The sequence below is a fragment of the Tilletiopsis washingtonensis genome (assembly GCF_003144115.1).
Source record: "Tilletiopsis washingtonensis strain MCA 4186 unplaced genomic scaffold FA09scaffold_1, whole genome shotgun sequence".
Lineage (NCBI taxonomy): Eukaryota > Fungi > Basidiomycota > Exobasidiomycetes > Entylomatales > Tilletiopsis > Tilletiopsis washingtonensis.
In genome coordinates this window covers 288,194-300,612 of record NW_020311998.1, presented here as the reverse complement: position 1 = coordinate 300,612, position 12,419 = coordinate 288,194, and the positions used below count along the sequence as shown (strand labels likewise).

The window sequence follows — 12,419 nt, the reverse complement described above, 5'->3', positions numbered from 1 at the left end:
TCAACTCCGAGGAGCATGCGCCGCTCGTACGCCGCTCCAGCGGCGGCAGTGCTGCGTCGACGGCGCCGCGCCTCTCGCCGGCGCCCGGACCGCCCATGCGCGGGCCGCACGCCTCGCCGCCCGAGCGGCACTCGCTGCTGCCGCCGCACGACGCACCGCGCTCCGGCAGCATCGGCGGCACGCCGGGCGGCATGCAGCGCACCGAACGCTCGCCGTCGCTCTTTAGCATCCTCAACGCCGGCACACCTGGCGCGCTCGAAGACTCGCGGCCACGCAGCAGCAGCTCCAACTCGGCGCGCTTCACTGGCGGTGCCGGCGCAGTGGGCATGGAGCAGCACTCGCCGCGCATGCCCTCTGCACGTCTTGAGCACCGGCATCACACGAACAGCTCGCCGCTGCTCGGCAGCGGGGGCCCTGCTTTTGCTGGCGCCAGCGTCATCCTGAGTCCACAGACCGATGCACGTCGGCCGCCGCGGCTCATGTCGATGGACGCCGGCCGGCCAGCAGCGGCGCAGCCACATCGGCTGTCGGGCGACTTTGCCGTGCCTGAGCTGCCGCGACGCAGCCCTGAGAGTCGGCGTGCGGCGCTGCCGCCTCTGCATGCTGCGTCGCCGCCTCCACGAAGCGGACATGAAGGCGCTGGTCCACACAGCGCTTCGCCGTACCCGACGACGCCCGGCAGCTCCTTCTTCGCCTATGCGCCCACCATGGTGCCACGCACGCCGCTGACGCCCGTCGGCTCCGGCGAGCATGCTCCGCCATTGACGCCCGGCGATGCCGCTGCCGCAGCTGCGCACGGCTATCCGTGGCTCGCGTCGCCAGGCGGCGGACAGCCTGAGCTTGGCCGGCCCATGCACGGACCGCGCAGGGTGAGCCAGGAGCAGATGCAGCATGCAGGCATGCAGCAGCAGCGCGAGCTGCAGCGGCGGCAAAGCGCAGAGATGCTGCAGCGAGAAGAGGAGCTGCAGCGTCATCACCAACAGCAGCACCTCCAGTTGCAGCAGCAGCGGCATCAACAACAGCAACAGCAGCAGGAGATGGAGCTGCAGCGCCAGCGCGAGCTCGTTGCGCGCGAGCGCGAGGCCGAGCAGGAGCGCGTGGAGCGCGCGCAGCGCATGGAGTGGGAGCGCGGCGCCGCAGCGGAGCATGCGAGGCAAGCGGAGGCGGCCAAAGTGCAGCAGCTGCAGGCGGAGGCGCGGCAGAAGGAGGAAGAGGCACGCTGGCGACTGCAACAACAACAGCAGCAGGCGCGCGAGCAGGCGCAGCAGCAGCAGCAGCAGCAGCAGATGGAGATGGCCAGGGAGAGGGAGCAGAGCAGGGCCAGGAGAGAGGAGATTGAGAGGAGAGGCAATGCGGTCGCCGCTGTGCTGGACCCGCAGCTCCCTCATCGACACTCTGACCCAGCGCTGCGAGAGGCTGCAGAAGCAGAGGTGCAGCCGAGACCCGCTCTACCTGCCTCGGGCAGCGACGGCCTGATCCGCAAGCGGAATGTCGCGAGTCTCGACGAGATGACATCGCCAGCGACTACGCCGGCGCAAGAAGGCCAGAAGGCGGCGCGCAAGAAGGCCAGGCCAAATGCAGACGCTCCGCCCGCAGCGCAGCAGCAGGCTACGATGGATGTGGACTTGCGTACTGGCGAAGTTGCGTCGCATGGCAAAACGAATGGCGGTGCGGCTTCTGTCGGCGGCGCCAAAGCGCACGAGCAGCAGCGCGGCCTGTCTCCGACACAGCGCCGCGTGCCTTCGCCACAAGCTGCTCGCTCCAATGGCTTCTCGCCGACCCCGCCGGCGACCTCGTCTCGTGCGCCTTCCAGTAGTGCCTCTGCGCCCAAGCGGCCTATGCCTCCGTCTCCGCCACCTCCGCGGGAAGCCACGCCGGAGCCCGTGGCGCCGCCGCCTCCCGTCCGCACGCGCTACGCCGCCAAGCGCGTGACTGCGCCGGGCATCGTGCGCGTGCCGCTGTCGCGCGACGAGCTTGCCCGCTTTGCCACGCTTGGCACCAACCCGCTGCGTGCTGCGTGGAAGAGCGCCAATCCAGGGCGCGGCGACGGCTGGCAGGAGATGTTTGCGCGCTTCGGCATCGAGGGCCCTTCCACCGCACCGCCGGGCTCGGCCGCACCTGCAGCAGTCCGCGCTGGGCCGGAGAAGGTGCTGCGTGGCAAGGCCAGCCTGCCGCCGAATCCAATGGCCACAGCTGCGGCTGCTGCTGCGGCTGCCGCAGTGGCGTCGCACTACAACTCGCGGCCCGACGCTGGCCTCGAAGCGCGCAACGAGAGCCCGATTCTGCCGCTGCGCAAGTTCAACAACTGGGTCAAGAGCGCCATCATCTCGCAGTTTGGCCGCAGAGGCGGACGTGTCCTTGATTTGGGCGCCGGCAAAGGCGGCGACCTGCGCAAGTGGGCCGCGGCGAATGTGCGGGAGCTTGTGCTCGTCGGTGAGTGGCTGCTACGCGGAGATGCAGTCACGAGCTGGGTGCTGACTCGCACGCACAGACATTGCGGATCAGTCAATCGAGCAGGCGCGTGCTCGCTACAGCGAGAAGCGGCAGCCGTTCGCGGCGTCCTTCTTCGCCTTCGATGCCTTCGGTGTAAGTGATCGAGCGTAGACGACGGACTGCAGCAGCCGTCCTGACTCCATCCCACTTCGCAGACCTCCGTCGATGAACATATCCCGCATGAGCTCCTGGCGCCGGGCTTCGACAACGTGACGCTGCAGTTCTGCATGCACTACGCCTGGGAGAACGTCTCCAAGGCACGTCTCATGCTCGAGAACGTCTCGCGCTACCTGCGGCCCGGCGGCGTCTTCCTCGGCACGATCCCCGACGCCGATCGCCTGCGCCGCGACCTCGCCAGCCTGCCCGGCGAGCAGCTGGCGTTCGGCAACGACTTCTACCAGGTCCGCTTCGACCCGGCGCAGTCCGAGAAGAAGCAGCTGTGCCCGCCCTTCGGACATCGCTACACCTTCTGGCTCAAGGACGCCATCGACGAGTGCGACGAGTATGTCGTCGACTTTGAAGAGTTCGAGTCGTGAGTGTACGGCGCAGCGATGCGTGCTGCCCATAGCGCTAACACTGCCACCCTGCGAATAGTCTGGCAGCGCAAGTCGGCTTGCGTCTGATCTACCGCAAGACCTTCGAGCAGGTCTGGCTCGACGAGAGCGCCGCGGGCGGCGAGGCGGCGCGCCTGCTGCGGCAGATGGGCGTGCCGAGTCCGCAGCACTCCGATCTGCCCATGCCGCCGGGCCTCTGGGAAGCTGCGAGTGAGTCACGACGAGTGTGCTGTTGCTTCGACGACGACTGACGTTGCCGCTCCTCAGGTCTCTACCTTGCCTTTGCATTCGAGAAGCTCCCCTGAGGCCCCCTCTGCGCGAGCGTCGAGGGCCACTCCTCGCCGCTCGCTTCGTTACCGTGCCAGCACCACCCCACCCTCTCTTTTATCTGTCCCGCCGTGCACCGGCCTGCTCCTTCTGTGCACCCACACACGCATCGCCCTGCCGCACGTGTCGCGCCGCCGTCTGCGGTGGCATCTGTATTATCAGCCTTTCTGCCACACCCCACCGCGTCTGCACACCAAGAGCGCCTGTGCGAGGCGGCAGTCGAAGCGGAGACGTGCAAATGAGGTGCGGGACGTGGGCCGAGAGCTGGCACGGGGTGGTAGCACAGATGGATGGAGACTCGGGGGAAGACGTGCGGAAGCGTGAGAGACGGGGTGCCGGGCAGGCACTGGGGAGAGGTATGTCGCGTGTGGATATCGTGAAGACATGACGTGAGCGAGGCGCGCAGCAATAGAGAGGGCAGCAGAGAGCAGCTAGTGCAGCTCAAACGTCGAGGACGTCGACTCGGGCTGGTGCTGCAGCGTGAGTTGCTGGTAGCTGCGTGCGGCGAGGCTCATCAGCGCGGATGCGTCTTACGCGGAGCGAGGCAACTCACGGCTCGCTGTTCTCGTGGAAGTAGTAGCCGACCATGCGCCCGCCCTTGAGCGGCACCGTCTCGGGCGCCTGCTCCATCTCGTAGTCCTCGTCTGCCGTCTCTGTCCGGCTGTGCGCGATAGGACTGTCTGGTTCCGAGCTCATGTCCCCGACGCTGCCGCTCCGCGTGGTCCGCGCATCGGCCGCCGTCTCGTCGCCCAGCTCGACGCAGACGTAGTAGAAGCCTGTAGAGCAGCCGCAGGTCAGCTCCGCGCAGCACACCTTACTGCGCTGGCACGCACCAGCAAAGGATGCGCCGTTGATGTCGCGCACGCGGTGGTCAGGCACAAGGAAGCGCTCCTTCCAGCGCATGAAGATGAAGGGCTGGTTGAGGTGGTTGAAGCGTCCGTCCTTGCCCAGCTGCCGCCGCAGCGGGCCGAAGGGCGAGAAGCGTTTCTACAGAGCAGCGTCGGGAATCAGCTCTGCACGCACCCTTGCTGCGCAGGCAGCGGGCATACACACCCAGTGCGTCATGTCACTCGACTCCTTGGCGCCCCACTTGTTCGTCACGAACGAGTAGCGGTCGCCGATGATTTCAGCGTCGAAGAACGTCGTCAGCTCCGGCCAGTCCTCGGTGAGGCCGCGGATGTTGAGGTAGCCGCAGAGGTGCGAAGAGGCCAGGTCGACATTCTGGAGTCAGGCGCATGGCAGAGTCAGCGTCGTGGGCCAGTGGCACCAGCACAACGTGACGGAGCAGCAGGCCGCGGATCATCGGTGCGACCGCGCGAGCGCGCTTCGCACGTCGCAAGGATTTCGAGCCCACGGACTCGCAGCTGAGTCTCAAGCGCTTGGCGCGCCGGCCCAAATCCCTGCCCATCCCTCTCCATCCTTGTGGACACCGCTGACTCACCACAATCTGCACGCCCACCTCATAGCTGCTCCTTCCGCTCTTCTGCGTGCCCGTGAACGTCGCACCAGGCACCAGGCATCCCTTGCCCTGCGTGCGGTAGCGCAGCAGACTGATATCGGCGCGCGGATCCGGCGCCGCACGCCGTTGCTGCAGCGCCGCATAAAGCGGCAGGTGGAGCGGTGCTGCTGCTTCGGCCGCGGAGACGGAGGACAGACGTGGCCGTGAAAGCAAATGCGGACCGAAGGCGGATGTCGAGGCAGCTGGCTGAGCGCTGGTCTCGTTTGCCGGACGACGCTCTCTGCCGTGCTCGCCGGTGACACTGCTGCTACTGCTGCTGCTAGACGTCCGTGCGCTGCGCGGCAGGTTCACTGCCAGTGCCTCACCACGTGCCGGTGCCGCAGCGGGTGTATGCGGAGCGCTCGAGCGCGAAAAGGATGCGCCACGAGCTCGCGATGAGGGCCACCTTGTCGCGGTCGGCACGATGCTAGGTGCTGCTGCTGCAGCATGACTGCTGCTGCCGCTGGCCATGCCTCCGCTTGACGAGCCCCGGCTCTGCGAGCTCAGGCTGCGCTGCGAGAGTAGAGGCGCTGCGGCGGGCGAGGAGTGTCGCGCTACGACGTCCAGATGTTGTTCGTCGGCTGCTGCGCTTATCGATGCTGTGGCCGCGTCGAAAGCACGTGAGGGCGAAACATGCCGACTGCGGCTGGCCGGCGCATTGAGCGGCGCAGAGGTCCAGCGCGCCCATGGTGGAGAGACCAGGGCCTCTCGCTCAGGCGCGTCCGTCTCCATGAAGTCCGCCAGTTGACGCGCGGCCTCGGGAACGTGTGGTGCGAACAGACGGTTCAGGTCTCGTCTGGCGCGGCAGTCGATGCAGAGCTGTGCGGCAAGCGGCGCATGTGCGACAGCTGGGTCTGGCGAGCGAGGGGGCGGCGCAAAGACGCGAGCGCTCGGACTCGGCTGCTCCGGCGGCACAGCAGGCGCTGCGAGCGGAGCGGCGGCACCGCTGGCATCGCCATGGTGCGCGGCGCCGCTCTCGGAGCTCATGGGCTCGTCTAGCTCGACCTCGAGAGCGGCGCCGCAGTGCGTGCACTGCTTGGGCCCATCGAAGTGTGCCGCACTGCTGCTAGGTGCGGCGACGCTGTCGCTTCCGCCGGCAACGTGCGATGCAGATGGGACATCCAGTGTGCTTGCGCTGCTGCTGCTGCCCTCGCCGCCTGACGGGGGTCCGAGAGCGGGCGCCATTGTGCAGCAGGACCAAGAGAGACACCCGCGATGCGCAGAGGATCGTCGGACGAGTGATCAGGCGTGCGCCAGCAAGAGATCGAGCACGTATGAGGCGCGAGCGCGGATGGCAGACGGACGTGCGGCAGCCAGAGGGTGCGATAAGGCGCCGGTGTGCGGCCCGCTGTGCGCGCCTGTCAGGGGTGGGCGCGGAAGGGAGTGATGCGCAACGACGCAGCCGCGCTGCCGTCTCGCTGATGTCTGCGACGGCGGGCAGGCTCGGAGGAAGAGGTGCGAGCCGGGCGTGTGCCGCGAGCGGCCGAAGAGGGGTGGTGGAGGTGGTGAGCGACGGCGAGGGAGCGCCGCTTCCCCGCGCGTGCGGCAGTCAGCAGCAGCAGCCGCGCTGTGTGGTGACGGCGCGCGCGCGGCTCCGGCAGGGCAGCACAGCACGGCACGGCAGCAGCGCCCGGTCGCCTGATGCCGAGATCGCGCAAGGGCGTGCGCACGTGACTGACAGTCGTGGGAACAGGACGGCGGCCGTCCGCGCGGCTGTGAGCGCGCCGCTCGGGCCAGGCTTGAGGCTCCGAGTCCTCTCGCCTTGCTGTTGCTCCACACTCATCCCCTCCTGCGCCGCCCTCTTCACACCAGCCCGTCCCTCCGCGCCGCCCGGCTGTGCGTGCGCCGCTGCCGCCGCTCCCGCAGCCATGTCGGCGCGCCGTCCCTCGGCCCCGGCCTCGCGCGGCCCCGAGTCGCCAGCGCGCCAACGACGGGCTCCGCAGCGGCATCCTGGCGAGGAGAGCAGCAGTGCGGCCGACGAGAGCGACGACGCGCTGCCGGTACCGCAGTATTCCAGCGCTGACGACGACGACGATGATGCCTCGCTGAGCTCGCTGCTCAGCACCGAGTCGATCGCCGCGCCGCTGCTCGACGAGCAGTTCCTGCCGCGCCTCGTTGCCGTCTTCTGGGCCGTGTTCCACCCGACCGAGGGCCCCAAGGTCGTGTACCAGGTGCCTGATGGCGCCGTTGTGCCACAGGCGCAGGCCCAGCCGCCGCTCGTGCCGCCTCGGCTCTCTTCGTCGCGTCCCGCATCGCCGCGGCGAGCTGCTGCGCCCTCGGCCGCTGCACCTGCGCCGCCGCCGCTGTTCGACTGGGCAGCGCTGAAGGACTATCTGATCCCCAAGGAGCCGCTCTGCGGGCATCTCGTCACCTGCCTCGCCAGTGCCGCAGCCCTCGAGCCCGGCACGCCCACGCATCCCGGCGCATACGGCGCACAGGCGTTCAAGGTGCTCGCCTATCCCGTGCTCATGCACGACGAGGACAAGTATGCACGCAACACATTCATCTTCAACCTCGCCTTTGTCTTTGATGCCAAGTCTGACGTGCGTGCGTACGAGCCCGTCGTCAGAAAGTGTGCTCGCACGCTGCGGTATCTCGAAGTGAGTCGAGGTGCGGAGAAGGCGTCCAAGGCGGCCTGCTCACCATTCGCTGCCAGGACTCCAAATCGTTTCTCTCTTCGCCTCGCTCGCAGCCGCGCATGTATGGGCTCATCGAGCAGCTGTACGAGGACCTCAACTCCTACTGCGAGACGTTCATTGCGCTGCCCGATGCGCCGCACACGCGCTATCTCGATAAGCCAGGTGCTAACACCGGCGGCGCTGGCGGAGCGGGCCGCAGCATGCGCGGCGGTGTAGTCACGCGCAATGGCAGAGCCGCAACGGGAGGACAGTCGAGCATGCCCTCTTCCCCCTTCGCTGGACTGCCGGCCGGCGGGCTGGCGATGACGAGACGGCGTTCTTCCGGCGGTGGCAGCGCAGGCGTGCCAGGCAAGGACGGCGCCGACGGTGTGGCCATGACGCCGATGTCGTCTATAGGCGTGTCAGACGCTTCGGTGCAAGAGCTTTCCGCTGCGGTGCAGGCAGCGCGCCTGGCCGCTGTGCCGCCATTGCACCTCGGCGATCCGGTGCTGCTTAATTCGCAGCTTGCGGAGGCCGAGGCAGTGATGAGCGGAGGCGGGCCCGCCACTCCGCTCACCAAGCTGCGCGTTGCCGATCTGGCGCTGACGGCGCTGGGCGGCAGCGGCACAGGCAGTGCTTCGACCTCTCCTCGTCCGCGCGTCGCTCGCGCCAACACCGTGGATCTCATGTCGCCGCTGTCGACGCTGAGCATGCGGCGGTCCTCGCTCGCTCCCTCGGCTCAGTCTTCCGACGACGAAGGAGGCAGCCGTGATGAGGCGAAGGCACGCACTCCCTCGCGCTCCTCGTCTGGCGACCAGGGCATGCGTCCCTCGCTCGGCCGCTCAAAAACGCTGGCGGCGCTCGGCTTCAGCGGCACGACCGTCTCGACGATGTCTGCCTCTGTCAACGACAACAGAGACGCAGCCTCGTCGGGAGCAACGACGCCCGCCGGCGAGACAGCGCCGATGCTGCGTGCTGCCACTTCCAGCGACATTGTGCCAGGCACGCCCCTGCCGCCCAGCAGCGGCTTGCCCGAGACGGGCGCTGCCGATAGACGAGGCTCGCGGGAGCGGCACTCGGCTGGGCGAGAGGCGCTCAAGGACGGCATTCTGTCGCTGCGCACCATCGGCGCTGCTACTGCTTCAAATGTCGGCGGCAGTGTCCCTGCTGCTGCGGCGAGCAACATGACTGCGTCCAGCAGTGTCGCCTCGGCCATGCCGCTCTCGACGTCCGTCGGTGCCCTTGCACCGGCGCTGATGCTCGCGCCAGGCAAGCGCGAGCCACCGCACGGTCTGGGCCGCACAGTGCGCGACGCCATCAACCTCAAGCTCTTTCCGACGTATGCCAACCCGCCGCCGGTCAAGGATTGGGATGTGCCCGTCGCGCTGCTCGATCTCAAGGGCAAGAATGAGGGCAATTGGGACTTGACGATGGCAAAGGTGGGCGTGCTGCGCGCTGTTCGGTATCAGCAAAGGCTGACATGTCCGGCGCAGATCTTCCCGTTCATCGACGGCGTCAATCACGTCAAGCGCATCGCGCAGCTGGCGGACGCCGACCTCGAGCTGACGCGGCAATGCATGGAGCATCTGCTGTGAGCCACCTCCAGCACGTTGCCGTGCGCACGGCTGACTTCTCCGCACCACAGCTTCTACAGCTGCATCATCACGCTCGACATCTTCGCCTTCTCGAACATGTACAGCCTGCGTCCGGCGATTGCCATCATGGCCGAGGACGAGTCGATTCAGCGCGAATGTGGCGCGTACGTCTCGCGCGCCGGCAGTGCCGTGCCCTCGTGGCCCAAGCTGCTGCAGCTCTACAGCGCGCTGCGGCCAGGCATCACGCTGCACGACTGGATCGACTCGCACGATGTCGACGAGCTGGGCATCGATGTGCGCCGCTTCGTCACGTTTGGCGTCATAAAGGGCTTCCTGCGCCGCGTGCATCGCTATCCCATCCTGCTGGCGGCGCCGCTGACCGAGGAGCGCAGCACGGCACGCTCGCCGGTGCGCAGAGAGGCGCGCGGCGGCACCGAGGGACCGCAGGGCTTCTCCACCTTCTCGATGATCCCGGGACTCGAGGCCGGACGCAAGCATGCAAGTCCGAGTCCGCTGGGCCGCGCGAGGATGCAAGCGGCGCAGGAGGAGGGGCAGGGAAGCGGCAGTAGTCGGGAGCGGCCAGCACTCAACCGCTCAGGCGATACGGCACGCCCACTCGTGCCGGCTGGCGAGGGCGACGGGGGCTCCGCAAAGGCCACTGCCGGCACGCAGGAAGCGTCCGGTGCAACGCCTCAAAGCGCGACGCAGACTGCGATTCGGCCACGTCGCCGGGGCCGCAGAGAGGCCTCGGAGAACGGCTCGCTCCTGACGCTCGATGCCTCTATGTCCGGCACGTCGCCCTCAAAGCGCGCACCCGGTTCGGCAAGGAATGTCCGCGCCGCGATGCATCGCCATGCGACCGCGACGGTGGTCGACGTCGCCAGCGTGGCGCTCGATCTGTCCCGCCCGCCCGACGAGGCAGCGCCGCCGACGCCGGGCGCGCAGCGCGTGCTGCGAGAGTGGAAGAGCAACTCGAGCATGCATGCGTGGACACGCACGCTGAGCGGCGGCATCCCTTCGCACAGCAATGCACGCGCGGGCGACAGCGCCTTCTCGCGCCTCGCCGATGGCAGTCATGCCGGCACCGGCAAGAGCACGATGGGCGAGACGACGCAGCAGCCCTACGTGCCGCCCGAGCTCGGCTCGCTCTGCGACGGCACGCGTCCCGAGGACGAGCTGTGTGTGCGCTTCGGCATCTCGTGGAGCGAGCTGCACCAGCTGCTGCTCATTCTAGGCCGTCCGTCCGGCGCGGCGGGCACGGGCGGCAGCACGGCCCGCGAGCGCAGCTCGATGGCGCCCGGCGACTCGACATGGACGCTGCCGCAGCAAGGCGCACATGCCGACTGGGGAGAGGAAGAGATGGCCAACGCCTCGGGCTTCACGGGCGCCAGTGCCATCGCGTACCCTGGCGCACAAGCTGGAGGCACGCTGGGCCGCCGCAGCGTCGGCAACTCGACGCTGGCGAGCGCCTCTGGCTTCGCTCGGCCGCCCAATGCGCTGCGGCGACATGGCAGCCAGGAGCAGAATGCGCGCGGAGGGCGCGACGACGACGAAGACGGAACGTCGATGGGCCATGCGTCGACGGCGGCAACGAATTGGCCCAGCGCCGTACTGGCCGAGGCGACGGCGGCGGGCGACTACGGCCTGATCAGGATCATTCTGCAGTGAAGATTGCTGCGCATACGCTTTGCTGCGAGCGGCCGCGCGACGGGGCTGCCTCCGAGCTCCCTCGCTGCCGCTCTTGCTTCTCTCACGCGCACTGCTGCGCCGCGAGACCACCAATGATACCCATGCTGGCTGCATTTGCTCTCTCTTCGTTTGCGCCGTCACAGCACGATGGCGTCTGCACCCTCGGGCAGGCCTCCGCTCGTTGGCACCTCGTCCTGGCTGTCGATGTCGCGCGCCGCACGGACGGCCGCGACCTGGGCGGGCCGGATGGCTGCGAGGAGCAGGTCGAGGCGCGGCGTAGAGAGATTGTGTCTGCGCGCCAATGCTGGCGAGACCGACTTCAGTTAAGGAAGGATGCGGGAGGCGAGACGACTCACACACCACATTGCCCACGATGCCGCTGAGCTCCATGGGCCGCTGGGCCTCCAGATCCATCAGGATGCTCGGCTTGAATGTGTCCTTGAGATTGCCCTTGCGCTCGGGGTTCATTGGCCGCTCCTCGAATGTGAGACCAAACGCCTCCTCCACGCTCGTCTCGGGCAGCACATCGGCGCCCAGCCCTTCAGCTCGCGCAACGGACATGCACCTGCAAGACGTCAGCCGGAGATCTGAGAGCGGAGCGGGGGCGACGCACTCTTGCATCAGGCCCCGCACGACGGGCGCAGAGTAGCGGATGGCGTCGGGCTGCAGGAGTGCGGAGACAGGCTGGCGAGAGAGCAGGCAGAGGCCGCCCCAGCCTGTGTTGCATTAGTTGCATGGCCTGAAGAAGGCTGCGGGCGCAAGACTCACATGCATTCCACAGCACTGCGAGCAGAGCCCACGACAACACGAGGTCAGCGCAAGAGCAGCACCGATGCGGCACCGTACATACCCTTTTGCCAGCGCACCGCCTGCACGTTCTCCACCCGCTCAGCGCCGCCTCCGCCCGCAGCATACAGCTCGACAAATTTCCTCCACGCGCGTGTCCGCGGCGAGTCCTCGCCAGGCTCGGCCGAGGGATACAGGCCGATCATCTGGAGCCACGCTCAGCTGCTGGCCGGACACAGCCGAGATCGCTTCAGCTGCACCCACCAGACGCTCCAAGCCTCCATGGTCCACGGCGCGCCCGCCATCGACGAGCGTGGCGCCGAGCCAGGCACAGCAGCTGATGAGCGCCGAGCACACCGGCTCGTCGCCCTCGCACAGCGACGCATGCGGCTCGCGCTCGACGTGGATGCCGTTCTGCACGAGCACGAGCGCCGGTGCCGAGCCAGGCTTGACGACGGGCTTGATGAGCGACGAGATGGTGCGCAGCTCGGGCACGAGCTTGAAGGTCGTGAGAATGTCTGGGCGGCACGCGTCAGAGCGCGCCTGCCGCACATGCTGCGCGCGCCATGCTCCAGCAAGCGCAGGCAGTCTCACAGTCGTACGCCTCCGCGCGCGCCTCGGCATCGCTGCGCACGACGCGTGCCGGGCGCCAGGTAAAGGTGCCGAACTTGGCACTGCGCAGCTCGATGCCCTCGCCCTCGAGCTGCGCGGCGGTGGAGCGGGCGTAGGCCACCACGCGCACGCCGCCGCGCGAGAGAAGCGCGCCGTAGAGCACACCGAGCGCACCAAGGCCGATGATCAGCACTGAGGGCTGCTGCTGCTGTGGCTGCTCGGTCATGAGGAGAGCGGGCGCGGGAGA

The 12,419-nt window shown here is 68.0% G+C and overlaps 4 protein-coding genes across 4 annotated transcripts; 2 read left to right on the top strand and 2 right to left on the bottom strand.

Annotated features, from left to right (window-relative positions):
* Positions 1-2,183: 2,183 nt before the first annotated feature.
* FA09DRAFT_292909 (mRNA capping enzyme, large subunit) lies at positions 2,184-3,352 on the top strand (the record flags this gene model as incomplete). The annotated part of the gene is made up of 5 exons (XM_025740032.1): positions 2,184-2,433; positions 2,492-2,586; positions 2,649-3,025; positions 3,088-3,257; positions 3,315-3,352. 5 exons carry the CDS (start codon positions 2,184-2,186, stop codon positions 3,350-3,352), a joined length of 930 nt encoding a protein of 309 aa, XP_025601436.1.
* Positions 3,353-3,426: 74 nt separating this feature from the next.
* On the bottom strand, positions 3,427-6,385 carry FA09DRAFT_327112 (hypothetical protein). The gene is made up of 5 exons (XM_025741276.1): positions 4,816-6,385; positions 4,428-4,595; positions 4,208-4,361; positions 3,928-4,150; positions 3,427-3,869 (listed from the first exon to the last, which is right to left on the bottom strand). The coding sequence occupies exons 1-5, from the start codon at positions 6,055-6,057 to the stop codon at positions 3,806-3,808; spliced, it is 1,851 nt and encodes a 616-aa protein (XP_025601435.1). The 5' UTR covers positions 6,058-6,385; the 3' UTR covers positions 3,427-3,805.
* Positions 6,386-6,965: 580 nt separating this feature from the next.
* Positions 6,966-10,348, top strand: FA09DRAFT_291857 (nitrogen permease regulator 2; the record flags this gene model as incomplete). Its single annotated transcript, XM_025739993.1, has 7 exons — positions 6,966-7,116; positions 7,192-7,472; positions 7,529-7,673; positions 8,796-8,929; positions 8,984-9,081; positions 9,136-9,493; positions 10,202-10,348. Coding segments are annotated over 7 exons (1,314 nt in total), but the record flags the coding sequence as incomplete, so codon positions are not given.
* Positions 10,349-10,986: 638 nt separating this feature from the next.
* FA09DRAFT_287356 (6-phosphogluconate dehydrogenase C-terminal domain-like protein) lies at positions 10,987-12,374 on the bottom strand (the record flags this gene model as incomplete). Its single annotated transcript, XM_025739917.1, has 7 exons — positions 10,987-11,078; positions 11,131-11,339; positions 11,388-11,490; positions 11,543-11,557; positions 11,625-11,766; positions 11,825-12,078; positions 12,155-12,374. Coding segments are annotated over 7 exons (1,035 nt in total), but the record flags the coding sequence as incomplete, so codon positions are not given.
* Positions 12,375-12,419: the final 45 nt, after the last annotated feature.